General features: G+C 44.9%; 1 protein-coding gene across 1 annotated transcript in view; it reads right to left on the bottom strand.

Annotated features, from left to right (window-relative positions):
- LOC126995870 (PDZ domain-containing RING finger protein 4-like) overlaps window positions 1-10,632 on the bottom strand; it is a 32,042-nt gene extending 21,410 nt beyond the window's left edge. Inside the window, 2 exon segments of the mRNA XM_050855767.1 lie at window positions 9,219-9,404; window positions 10,279-10,632. Of these exon segments, the coding sequence (XP_050711724.1) occupies window positions 9,219-9,404; window positions 10,279-10,626 (534 nt within the window). The 5' untranslated portion in view covers window positions 10,627-10,632.
- Between the last annotated feature and the right edge of the window lie 3,392 nt (window positions 10,633-14,024).

Raw genomic sequence — 14,024 nt, 5'->3', positions numbered from 1 at the left:
AAAGTGGAGGAGGAAGAAAAGTAGGAGTGAAAAGAGAAAAATGGGAAGGAGGAAGAAGAAGAAGAGGAAATACGAAAAGGAAGAAGAAAAAGATAAAGATGAAAATTTTGATGAAAAAGAAGTGAAATTAAAAAGAAAAAGAAAAAGTAGAAAGATACGGAAACACGGACAACTGATAAAAGTGGAAAGAAGAAATAGGAGAGAAAAAGAAGATGAGGAGGAGGAGGAAAACGAAGAAAAGGAAGAGAAGGAAATAGACGCAGAGGAGAAGTTGAAATAAGTTAAGAAGGAAGAAGAAAACAAGCAAAAAAAGCCTGAAAAGAGAGAAGGAGAGAGAAACGCAAGAGGAGAAGAAGGAAGAAGAGGAGGAGAAATATAGACAGAAGAAAAAGAAGGAAGAGAGGAGGATAACAGACAATGGAAGAGGAAAAGCAATTGTAGGAAGAAGAAGGAGACGAGGAGAAGGAAGAAGAGGAGGAGGAGGAGGAGGATAAACAATCGATGATATAACCCAGCATCAGAATCCAGTGTTTGTTGTGTGTCCAGTTTTCAAGAATCGGTTTAGAGAGGCTTTGATCATCCTAATGGAGAGAGAGAGAGAGAGAGAGAGAGAGAGAGAGAGAGAGAGAGAGAATTGATTGAAAATAACATAATCAAATGCTCAATCTATATTCTCTCTCGCTCTCTCTCTCTCTCTAATCACCAACCTGTACAAATTTTTCACTAAAAACAAAAAAAGAAAAGAAGCAGAGAGAGAGGCGGAAGAGAAGGCAGAAAAGGAGGGAAAGGAGGAAGAAGAGAGAGAGAGAGAGAGAGAGAGAGAGAGAGAGAGAGAGAGAGAGAGAGAGAGAGAGAGAGAGAGAGAGAGAGAAAGACCAAAGTCTAATTGGTTTTCTGGAGAAGGATAAATTTTCTTCTATTGTTTCTCCTTGTGATGTAGAGAGGGAGGGAGGGAAAGGAAGAGGAAGGGAGAGAGGGAGGATAGGAAGAGAAAGAGAGGAATAAGGGAATAAAAGGAAGTGAGGAAGAGGAAGAGAGAAGGGAGAGGAGAAAGGGAGGAAAGGAGTATGAGGAAGGAGGAGGGAAAAGGAAGAGAAAGAGGGAGGAAGATTAAAGATGGGGAAGGAAGAGTGAGGAAGAGGAAGGGAGAAGAGAAAGGAAGATAAAGGGAGGAGAGGAAGGGAAGGAAGAGAGAGAGAGTGAGGAAGAAAAGGAGAAGGAAAATGAAGAGAGGAGGAAGGGGAGAAAGAAGAAAGGAAGAAAGGAAGGAAGGAGAGAGAGAGAGAGAGAGAGAGAGAGAGAGAGAGAGAGAGAGAGAGAGAGAGAGAGAAGGAGAAGCGAAGAGAAAAGACGAAAAGATAAAAAAAGAACGAACGAAAGAAAGATAAATAATATGAAAATAAATATAAGCGAGGGGAGAAAACTTACGAAAAGAACTTGAGGGACAAAGAGAAGTGAAAATATGTTAGTAATTGTCCTCCCTTTGTCCTCATTACCTCACTGATTACCGCGGCCACGACCCAGCACGGCAAGGCGGAGTGACGGAAGGAAGGAAGGAAGGAATAAAGGAATGGAGGAAAGAATAATGGAAAGGAGAAAGGGATAAGGGAATAGAAGAAGGAATAAAGGAATGGAGGAAAGAATAATGGGAAGGAGGAAGGGATAAACGAATTAGTAAAGGAATAAAGGAATAAAGGAAGGAATATTGGAATGAAGGAATGGAAGAAATGAAGGAATAAAAGAATGGAATAAAGGAGTGAAATAAATGAAGGAAGGAAGGAATAAGGAAATTAAATGATGAAATAAAGGAATAGAGGAAGGAAATAAAGTAAAGGAATGAAGTAAATGAATGAATTAGTGAAATAAAGGAGGGAAACAAAGGAATGATATAAACGAATGAAAAAAGGAATGAAGGAATGAAATAAAAGTGTGTGTGTGTGTGTGTGTTGTTGATGTTGTTGTTGGTGGTGGTGGTGGTGGTGTTTTGGTTGTTATAATTCTTCTTCTTCTTCTTCTTCTTCTCCCTCATGCGTTTTGCTTTCCCCTCCATCTCTTCCCTTCTCCATTTTCTCCCTCTCCTTCCTTCCTTCCTTCCCTTCTAACCCTCCTCCCTTCTCCCTCTCTGACTTTCCCTTTCCCTCCCTTTCACTTTCCTTCAATTATCTCTCCATCTCTCTATGAATTTCTTTCTTCTCTCTCTCTCTCTCTCTCTCTCTCTCTTCTCCCGATCTATCCATCTATCTATCTATCTTCCTTTCTTTATCTATCTATATCTACCCGCATACCCTCCGGGTATGCGGGTGTATGCGGGTGAAGTGTTTTCACCTCAGGGAACTAGACGTCCCTGCCCTGCATAGTCTCAGGTCACCCTTGGACAAGGTGTAATACCTGATCTGTCTCCCGTGCCAGGGTCACGGTGAAGCCTCTGGGCAGCAGCAGTGGTGGGTTGGACTGCAGGCAGAGGATCTCTTTATGAGACAATGGCTGGAGTTCCAGGGTCCTAGTCAGCTGGACCGTGCCTAATTATTTAGGCCTGCGGTGGAGGAGTGTGGCGACCTCTACACTAAAAAGCCTCCCTGGGAACCAGTTGTCGGTGTGAGCTCCCCGTCCCTCCCCTCTATCGACGGTACTCCCATCCCTATTCTGCATAACAGCTGGTTCTTGTTTTCTCCTGAAAGAGATGTCTTCCGTGGGCCATTTGAGGTTGTACCTCCCGGCTTCTAGGTGGAGTTTCTGAGGGTTTTTCTTATACTCAAGGAATATTTCAGCTTTTTGGTCTCTCAGGAAGGGCGTCTGATACTCTCTAGAGTTGGTGGAGAACACCTGGTGACAGGTGCCACTGGCCAGGCCTCGAAAGGGTCGCAGAGTTGGGTTAGACGTTTCGGAAAGTGGGAACGAATTGCTGGTTCCTCTCCTCCCTTGCCAGCTCTGCTCTGTGTGACTACGCCGGCCCCGTTCTATGGGACAAAACTTCGAGGACAATAGCTGAAAAGCGCCGGGTTGTGAAGTCTCTCTCGTGACCGAGGCTCAGGACAAGCGATTGGTCTTTGAGGCGTTTCCAAGACCCTGTGGGAGCGAACTCCCAGTGTTGGAGGCATGTAACATAGCAGTATCTAATTTCCATGCACAATTTTTATCCAACTCAATTTATGGTCACACTTTAAGTTATTTCGAAAGCGCTTTTAATATTTGCCCAAACTGTAAACTCGCTTAAATTTCTAACAATGCCTTCGAACCTTAAGTGTGACGTCTGTCCCGGACGATTTGCAGCTCAGTTCTTCCAGCTGAGTAAAACTTGCCGCCTCTGCGTTCAAAGATTACATCTTCAGAAGGCTGTGACTGAATGGAAAGTCAAGCACAATGATCTTGAAAAGAAATTCGAAGCCCTTCAGGAATTTGTTTCAAATAATGTGGCAGTGACTCCACCATCGATGGTGGAGAGGCCCTCCACCGAGACTGTGCCCTCTCCAGACGAATCTCCTGCTTCACGGGAGGACGTGTTACCTGCCTCACAGGTTGACTCCCAGCCTGCCTCATAGGCTAACCCCCAGCCTGCCTCACAGGCTAACCCGGAGCCTGCCTCACAGGCTAACCCCCAGCCTGCCTCACAGGCTAACCCCCAGCCTGCCTCACAGGCTAACCCTCAGCTTGCCTCACAGGCTAAACCCCAGCCTGCCTCACACGCTAACCCCCAGCCTGCCTCACAGGCTAACCCTCAGCTTGCCTCACAGGCTAACCCCCAGCCTGCCTCACAGGAAAACCGCCAGCCTGCCTCACAGGCTGACCCACAGCCCGCTTCACAGGCTAACCCCCAGCCTGCTTCACAGGCTAACTCCCAGGCTGCCTCACAGGACATCTTCCAGCCTGCCCCACTTAACGCTTCTCTTCCTGCATCACAGGATGTTGGGTTCCAACCTGTAAGGAATGGAGCCAAACCGAAGCAGGCAACCAAGAATTTACTGACCCCCACTACCTTCAATAGGTTCCAGGTGCTGGCAGACACCATGGAGGATGAGTTTGAGACTCGCCTAGTTGGGGACTCCATGGTGCGTGGCCAGCTGGTTGAGTTCTGTGGTTGTTCATCAAACGGCCGCAGAAAACGATACTGCTATCCAGGTGCCAGACTGGACGACATCACCGCAGCGTGCGATGATGTCACGAGAAATGCCGACCGAAACACCCTCTTTGTTATTCACGCGGGGACGAATGACGTACAGACAACCCGTTCTGAGGAACTGCTTGAAAAATACCGCCGCATGATCATGCAGTATAAACGTAAAACGGATGCCAGTAACATCATAATCTCAGGAATCCTCCCGAGGGTCGGTGCCGAATCAAGCTTTTACAGTAAGGCCTTCAGCACAAACAACAGACTTTAGTCCCTTTGCTCACAAGAAAATGTACAGTTCGCTAACTTGTGGAACAGTTTCTACTACGATTCAGACTTGTTCCTTGCTGATGGCATCCACTTAAACCCTGTTGGAGCAGCCCGTTTCGGGAGGCTGCTCTGTGACCAAGTGGCTCTTCGCAAGCCAAAAAACGCGGAGGCGAGAACACCAGCAGCTCCACCGTAAGGGAGCACTCAACCCGCAAAACCCCCGACTCGAATCACATTAAAGCTTGCTATGTAAACGCTCGTAGCCTACGTAACAAATTTGAAGACTTAGAAGTCCTCGCAGCTACAAATCATTACCACATCATCGGAGTCACAGAATCTTGGATAGACACTTCAAATAGAGATTTCATTGCGGAATATAGATTACCGGGTTATACCATCTTTAGTCATGAAAGAGAGAACAGACAGGGTGGAGGCGTTATCTTTTATATCCACAACTCTCTCCATCCAGTATCCGTGAAAACAGATATTATAACCAATGTAGACACGGTCTTCATTGAAATTAAAAATAAATCTCGTAAAATAGTAATTGGACTTACCTACAAACCGCCAAGGCAGACTCTTGATATCGACCACGCATTAAGTGAATTATTATTACAAACAAGTAGCAGTTGCGAGGCAGTAATTGTTGGGGACTTTAACTTGCCAGTGAAAAGATGGGGTGAACCGTTGAACTGTCATACAGGGCTCGACCTGTACACAAATTTACTAGAAAGTGATTTACATCAACGAAGTAAATGTTGATCCAATTTTTAGTTCTAGCGATCACCGAACAATCACATTCAGCATCAATATGAAAGAAGGTAAAGTAACTCCTAGTAAAGAAAAGGTGTCTGATTATCAGAGGGCGAATTTCGTAAGACTCCGATCAATTCTAAATAATTCTGACTGGACTGAAATCACGGCGGAAACAGATATTGATAAATCTTGGGGGGCCTTCACCACAATATTGAACAATGCCATAAGCATATGCGTACCCTATCGTAACAGACGTTCAGCTTCTAAGAAGAAACCCAAATGGTGGAATAACGAAATTCAAAATAGCCTATCTCTTAAAAAATGCGTATACAGTAGATACATATCAACTCAGAACGAGGCTGACAAACTAGAGTTGGACAGAATTCGCCGCGAAACCAAGAAATTAATAAAACGAAGCAAGAAAAATCTTGAAGAATATATACCGGAAACGAGTAAATCTAATCCTAAAGAATTTTTTAGCAATGCAAATAATAAAAAGTCACTCACTTGTGGTATCGGACCACTTGCTAATGATAATGGCAACCACACGAACGATGAAAATGAAATGGCTACAATCCTAAATAACTTTTTCGCATCCGTATTTACCGACGAAGATTGTTTATCTCCTCAACCGCCGGAGGTTAGAAGGACCGAAAAGATGTTCAGTGGCGTGCTCATCGTAGAAAGTTACATTTTACGCACAACTGAAAAGATTAAAGTAAGCAAAGCTCCTGGTCCAGACAAAATTACCCCTAGGGTCTTAAAAGAAATCAAACATCAAATTTGTAAACCTCCCTCCATCATATTCAATAAATCTTTAACAGCTGGAAAAGTTCCGTCGGACTGGAAATTTGCAAATGTCACACCAATTTTCAAAAAGGGGGACAAGTCTCATCCAGGAAACTATCGAACAATTAGCCTGACATCGATTGTTTGTAAGTTAATGGAGACTATCATTCGCGACAATATGGTGAAATTCTTCGAAGAAAATAATATGATAAATAATTCGCAACATGGCTTCCGTAGTAAACGTTCGTGTTTAACTAACTTACTTGATTTTTTTCATTATATTTTTGAGGTGTTCGATGAAAGCAGATCAGTAGATATCATATATCTGGATTTTCAAAAGGCATTTGATAAGGTCCCCCACAAACGATTGCTCAGAAACTATTGGCGCACGGTATCTCTAGTAACGTTCACAATTGGCTTGTGGACTGGCTCTCTGAGCGGAAACAGAGTAGTTCTAAACGGTGTTATATCTAACTGGCTCGATGTCAGAAGCGGCGTACCTCAAGGATCAGTGCTTGGCCCCATGCTCTTCTTAATTTATGTTAATGATATCGATGATGGGCTCACTTGCAAAGTATCTAAATTTGCTGATGACACAAAAAGTGCTAGTAAAGTAATTGCGACACTCGACGAAGAAGCTTTACAATTAGATCTAGATCGACTTGCACGTTGGGCCAATCAATGGCAAATGAAATTTAACGATGACAAATGTAGTGTTGCACATCGGAAAAAATAACAATCGCGTTCGGTACGTAATGAACGGCAAACAACTTTCTGCAGTAAGTAAAGAAAAAGATCTTGGAATCACTATATCAAGCGATTTAAAGCCCGGTCAGCATTTTTCAGAGGTAGTTAAAACTGCAAACAAATTGGTTGGCTTCATCGGACGAGTCTTTAATAATAAATCGGAAAAAGTCAAATTAAAACTGTATGATTCGCTGGTTCGACCCCGTCTAGAGTACTGTGTACAGTTTTGGTCTCCCTACTACAGAAAAGACATAGAAAAGTTGGAACGGGTTCAACGAAGAGTAACAAAGATGATTCCTAGGTTGAGAAATTTATCATATGAACAAAGGCTTAATGAAGTAAATTTATTCAGTCTATCAAAACGAAGAATGCGAGGCGATCTAATAGAAGTGTTTAAAATGTTTAAAGGATTCAGTGATATTAATGCGGAAGATTACTTTACAATTGATCGATCAAATAGAACAAGAAGAAATCACAATTTGAAGATAAGTGGTAAAAGATTCTCGTCGCACGAAGCCAAACACTTCTTCTTCAATCGAGTAGTTAATGTTTGTAACTCTCTACCCTGTGATGTTGATAGTACAACAGTTACGACCTTCAAGAATAGATTAGACAAGTGTTTTGAATCCAACCAGCAACTAAAATATTACTCATTGTCGTAATAACGTTAAGTTCTTTCGAATACTGAAGCCCTTGTCCGCTTTTATCGCCCGGTTAGTGGTAGCAGTAATGGTAGTTCTTTCCTCTTTCCTACATAATTTCCATGCAGTTTTTCCATGCTGCATGGTTCTTTTTCCTTTCCTGCCAGCTTTGGCTGGAGGGATAGGGGGGTTGGGAGGAGCCTTCGCCTTTGCTGTCCTTCATCTTCCACCTTTGATTAGATAGTTAGTGTAGCTTGTCACAAACAGCCTCGTAAGGACCAGCAGGTCTGCTGTTGTTTGTTCTTCCTTTGTGTCCCCTCTCTCTCTCTCTCTCTCTCTCTCTCTCTCTCTCTCTCAGAACAAAATATGAAAACGCAATAAATAAGGTTTTAAGGAGACCTCGCTAAGAGAGAGAGAGAGAGAGAGAGAGAGAGATCAATGACAATAATATCTAACCTCTTTCTCTCCCCTTTCTTTCTTCCCTCCCTCTCTTTCCTCCTTCCTCCTCTTCCTCTCCCTCACTCCCTCCTTTCCTCCTCACTCTCTCTCTCATCTCCTAATCTTCTTTTCATAGCGAGGAGGAGGAGGAGGAGGAGGAGGAGGAGGAAGAAAACGGCCAACATGAAAACTCCCCGATTAGCCATAACACGCGGGTCACTGGAAAGGTTTGGATCCCATGAAGGTGTGCTATAGAGTGTTGGATTCCCTTGGTGCGGGGCAGAGGAGGATTTGAAGCTTCCTTAAGGGTTGTTAGAGGTTTCGGGCGTTTCTTTGGTGATATGACACACACACACACACACACACACACACACACACACACACACACACGAACAATCATCAGTAATTGCTTTCCTGAACTTACTCTCGTCCGATTGTTGGAAGAGGAGGAAGAGGAGGAGGAGGGGGGGAAAAAGCGTTACCTAAACATCTAATTATCGACTTTCCTTCTCCTCCATTCACTGTTTTCTCCCCTTTTGTTTTCCCTCCATTCTTCTTTCTTCTCTTATCCTCCAATTTCCTTTCCTCCTCTCTTTCATTCTCCATTCTCCTTTTCCTTCTATCTTTCTTCCTTCTTTTCTTCTCTCCTTCCTTCTTTCTTCCATTCAACCTCTACCACTCTCCTTCTTTCTTCCATCCAGTTCTTTCCTCCACCCATTCTTTCCTTCCCTCATTTCCTCCTCCACCTTCTCTCCTTCCACTAGTTTCCTCTCTCTACTTCTTCCTCCATCTCATTCTTTCCTCCACTATATTCCTTCCTCCCTTTATATATTTTCCTTCATCTATCCTTCCCTCCACTTACTCTCTCCTATGATTTATTCTTTCCTTCCTTCTTCCTTCCTTCCTTCTTTCCTTCATTTCTTACTTCCAGATTTTTACGTATTTTTTTCTTCCTTCCCAAAATGATGGTCTGAAATCTCTGTCTCTCTCTCTCTCTCTCTCTCTCTCTCTCTCTCTCTCTCTCTCTCTCTCTCTCTCTCTCTCTCTCTCACACACACACACACACACACACACACACACACACATCGCTCACTTTTTCTTTCCTCCTCTCCTTCTTTCTCCATCATCTTTTCTTACATCAATCCTCAACCATTTTCCTTCATTCTTCCTTTTTCCTTCTTTCATCCTCTGTTTCCTCCGCCCGGTTCTTTCCTCCACCCTTTTTTTCCTCCCCAATTTCTCTACCACCTTCTTTCCTCCACTAATTTCCTCCATCTACAGTTTCCTCTATCTACTTCCTCCTCCACCTCATTCTGTCCTCCACTCAGTTCATTCCTCCACCTACCTTATTCTTTTCTTCCACTCTATTCTTCCTTCCTTTATCTCTCCCTTCCTCCAGTTATTCTTTCATTTCACTTACTCACTCCTTTCACTTCTCTTCCTCTCTCCCTTCTCTCCCTGCCACTCACTTCAAGGTCAATCTCCTGCTCCAAGTACTGCGAGATCGACTGCGGGAGATCGCCGGGGAAGATGTAGTCGCCGTCCGGGGAGTCAGAATCGCTCCCGTCACCCACACCAACGCCCACGCCCGCCGCTGCCGCCGCCGCCCACGCTGACGCCGCCACCTCCCACTCGCTCACGCCCATCAGGGAAATCTGTAATGGAGAGGGATGAGTGGAGTGGGGTGATATGAGTGAGAGGTGGTGGTGGTGGTGGAGGAGAATGTGGTGATGTGGTAGTGAAGAAGAAGAAGAAGAAGAAAAGATGTAGAAGAAAAAGGAAAAAGAAAAAGAAAAAGAAGAAGAAGAAGAAGAAGAAGAAGAAGAAAAAGAAAGAGAAAAAGAAAAAGAAAAAGAAGAAGAAGAAGAAGAAGAAGAAGAAGAAGAAGAAGAAGAAGAAAAACAAGAAGAAGGAAAAGAGTAAAAGAAGATAATAGAAGAACAAGAGTTGAAAAAGATAGTCTAATAGGAAGAAGAAATAGGACCTGTAGTAGTAGTAGTAGTAGTAACATAAGTAATAGTAAAAGAAGAAGAAAACGATAATGATGATGAAGCGCACACACACACACACACACACACACACACACACACACACACACACACACACACACACACACACACCTCCTCTCCTCTCCCTACCCTCACACACACAACCCCCTCCCCTTCCCTTCCATCCCCACCCCAATCCTTTTTTTTTCCTTATTCACTGTTTCCTCCACTCGATTCTTTCCTTCGCTCATTCTTCCTTTCCCTTAGTTCCTCCTCCACTTTCTTTCTTTTCATTAGTTTCCTTCCCTCTTCATCCTCTACCCCCCTTCCCTACCCGCCCCCGCACATAACCCTCCCTCCACCCTCCGCAACCCAACCCAACCCAACCCAACTCAACCCAACCCTCCTCAACTCAACCTAACCCAACCCAGCTCAATCCAACCCTCCTCAACCCAACTCAACTCAACCCAGCCCAACCCAAACCAACTCAACCCAACCCTCCTCAACTCAACCTAACCCAACCGAACCCAACCCAACTCACCTCCGTCTGCGTCCCCGTTGTGCTGCTATCTCCATCCCTCACACTCCCCTCCTCCTCCCGCGCCTCCTCCTCCTCCTCCTCCTCGCCCTTCCTCCCCTGCTTTCCCGGGGCGTGGGCGTGGGCGGGGGGCGAGGGCGGGTGCTGCTGGGTGTTGTTGTTGTGGGGGCGCCGCAACACCTGCACCAGGATGGGCTCCTCCGCCTCCTGGAACACCTGCACCGCCTCAGTGTGGCTCAGCCCGCTCACGTCGTGCCCGTTCACCTGGAGAAGGAGGTTCGTTAGCACCGGGGGGATGTGGCACAGGGGAAAATTAATACCTGGAGAACTTATTCTAATCATAACACTCATAACCTTAGCACCTGTGGAAGTTGTCACCTCCAAAAACTCAACACCTGTGAACTTAGCCCCTGTGGAACTTTGCACCTGTGGAACTTGTCATCTGTGGAACCTCAATTACCACCTCCAAACACTTAGAACTTGTGGAACTTAAATTATCACCTCCAAAAACTTAGAACCTGTGGTTCTTACCACCTTCAAAAAAATTAACACCTGTGAACTTAACACCTGTGGAACTTTAATTATGGCCTCCAAAAACTTAGCACCTGTGAATTTAACATCTGTGGAGCTTGGGACCTGTGGAACTTACTAATTACCACCTCCAAAACCTTAGCACCTGCGGAACTTTAATTATGACATCCAAAAACTTATTACCTGTAGAACTTGTTATACTTAAGGCCTATGGAAATAGGCCTCATTATCACCTTTGAAAATAAGCTTCTTCATAACCTTTGGAAATAAAAAACGGTGGAAGTCAGTCTGTTAGAAACCTCTAGAAAATGAACTTCACTGACGCCTATGGAAATAACCTTCATCACAACCATTGGAAATAAGCACCTGTGGAAGGGTCTCGTCAATACCTCTATAAATTGATAACTATGAAAATTACCCACATTAACACCTCTGGCAATTAGGACCTGTGGAAATTATTGTCGGTAACACCTCTGGAAATGTCTCATTAACACCTGTTGAAAAAAAAGCATAGGTGGACGTTACACTAATTAATATCTAAATATCTGCACCTGTATAGATAAGCCTCATTAACACCTGTGGACATATGCACCTAAGGAAATTACTGACGCAGGTGTAAACGACTCGTAGATAAAAATAAAAAAATCCTCTATGGAAGTTGTCTTGCTCGTCCTTGTGAAAATTAGCACAGTTGGAAAAATATCTTAACTCATGCAGAAATAGTTGTCTTGGGTAAAGGTAAAGTTGGGGGCTATAGCTGGGCGTGGCCCCGGTGCTCACCTCCGTCACATTGGCCCGCGAGCCTGTGGTGGTATGAGCCCATCACCCCGGGGCACAGGGCCAGTGTGACATCCATGTTACCACAGTTTGCCTTCCACAGGTTTCCCCAGGTACCCATTTATCGACCGCAAGGGAAAATGCAGATGGGTGAGATGCACACAGACTACCCGGACCGGGATTCGAACCTGGGCCAGTGGATTCGTAGTTAAGCACCCTAACCACTGCACCACGGAGGCCTTAGGAATGACACGTTGATAATATGTATTGAAATCATTCTTATCAGCGCGTGAGGAAATTAACTCCTATGATAATGACTAATTGGTGGCTATTGAAGATTACTCATAGTGACACCTGTATTAACTTTCACTTTCGGATGCGGCACAAGTATAAGCGTACTGATTAGCTAATAAACGACGCAAGGAGATTAATGAAAAAAATATTAGAAAAGAAGGTTTGGTGTGTGTGTGTGTGTGTGTGTGTGTGTGTGTGTGTGTGTGTGTGTGTGTGTGTGTGTGTGTGTGTGTGTGCATGCGCGCGTGCGCACCACGTTGTACATGCCGTTAATGAGGTGGTTAACGAGGGTCACCTGGATGGCGCACACCTGGAGGAAGAGGAGGGAGAGGAAGAGGAGGAGGAGGAGGAGGAGGAGGAGGAGGAGGAGGAGGAGGAGGAGGAGGAGGAGGAGGAGGAAGAGGAGGAAGAGGAGGAGGAGGAGGAGGAGGAGGAGGAGGGTACTGAGTGAACATATTAACAAACTCTCTTTCACCTTCATCCTTACTTTCATCTTCCTCATTATCCTCCTCCTCCTCCTCCTCCACCTCCTCCAGAAAACAGGACAACCCCGTACTTTTAAGCGTCACGGCGCCTCGGTTCGCCCGTATGAATAAATTCCTGGGATTATCATGGCCTGTTCTGTGATGACTAAAATGATTCAGGGAGTGAGAAACTTGCCTTATGAGAATAGACTTAAGCATTTAAATTTACACTCTCTGGAAAGACGAAGGTTGCGAGGAGACCTTATCGAAGTCTATAAATGGATGAAGGGCTTTAATAAAGGTGATGTCAATAGTGTTTTGGTGGTAAAAGAGCCAGGTAGGGCGCGTAGCAACGGTTTTATGTTAGACAAAATCAGATTCAGCAGAGACATAGGCAAGAATTGGTTCACTAATAGAGTGGTGGACAAATGGAACAGGCTTGACAGTCATGTTGTGGGTGCCAATAATATAGATACATTCAAGAAGAGGTTGGACGAGTTCATGGATAGTGAGGTAAGGTGGGGTTAGGATTACAGGAGCTGCCTTGTATAGGCCAACCGACCTCTTGCAGACTCCTTACGTTCTTATGTTTTAATGTTCTTATGCTGGCGATAGTTTTTCACCACTTCTGCACCTTGAACGGGAAAGTCACCCATGAAAATCCGATTGATCTTCTCTGTGTCACGTCTGTATAAGCCTGTTGGAAAAGCCTCTCGTATGAGTTGCGGGGACTTTCATGGACTGTTTTGTGATTCTAGTTATCAGGACTTCTGCATCTTAAGCGGGAAAATCTCCCATGAAAGCCCGGTTAACCCTCTCTCGTCCCTCCTTCCATCCCGCCCTCCACTACCCCATTACTAAGTTTCTGCACCTCTCCGCCACCTCTCCATCACTCCATCCCTCTACCAGTCCATCTTTATCACCTGTACGTCGCGGGCCCGCCAGGTAATGCCAGGTGTCCATGATGTAAGTGGGCATTGTGGATGGTGGAAGATGATGGCTCTGTGATGATGGCAAGACGGAGGAGCATGCGATTGGTAATGATGGGTGGTGGTGGTGGTGATGGTGATTGCGGTGGTGATTGTGGTTGTGGGCTAATCTTCTCTGTGGGGCCTTGGGAAACAGTCGTAATGGGAGTCCGATACGTTTAAGAACATGGACCTTTCGCCCGTTACCTAAGGACCGCTGGGTGACATAGGTGAGGTGACCGGCCATCTGTCTCCACTCAGGCCGGGGTTCGAACGTGGGGTCATATTAACACTTAGATGGCTCCCATTACGCAGGTATGGGATTGGACAGAACGAGAACATTAAAGCGTGAATTGTAGTAATGGAGGCGTGTGATTACGGTAATGACTTAGACGCGGATCATATTTTAAAGTTATAGAAAAATAAAACGGGATACGGCAGTTCAGTTCTCGTTGCACTGTCACGTATACACACACACACACACACACACACACACACACACACGCCGGGGATCCGAAACCTAATAAATATTCAAATCGAAGCCATGAAAAAATTATAGGCGGGAAGATTACGTGAATAAATAGATAAATGATTAATTTATTGAGCCATCAGCCGCGCCTGTGCACACACACACACACACACACACACACACACACACACATCATCATCCATCCACACATACATACAGGGATTGAAACAGACAGACAGACATAAC

Source organism: Eriocheir sinensis, chromosome 9 (assembly GCF_024679095.1).
Source record: "Eriocheir sinensis breed Jianghai 21 chromosome 9, ASM2467909v1, whole genome shotgun sequence".
Classification (NCBI taxonomy): domain Eukaryota; kingdom Metazoa; phylum Arthropoda; class Malacostraca; order Decapoda; family Varunidae; genus Eriocheir; species Eriocheir sinensis.
The sequence above is the reverse complement of the archived record's forward strand: the minus strand, read 5'-3'. Positions and strand labels throughout refer to the sequence as shown.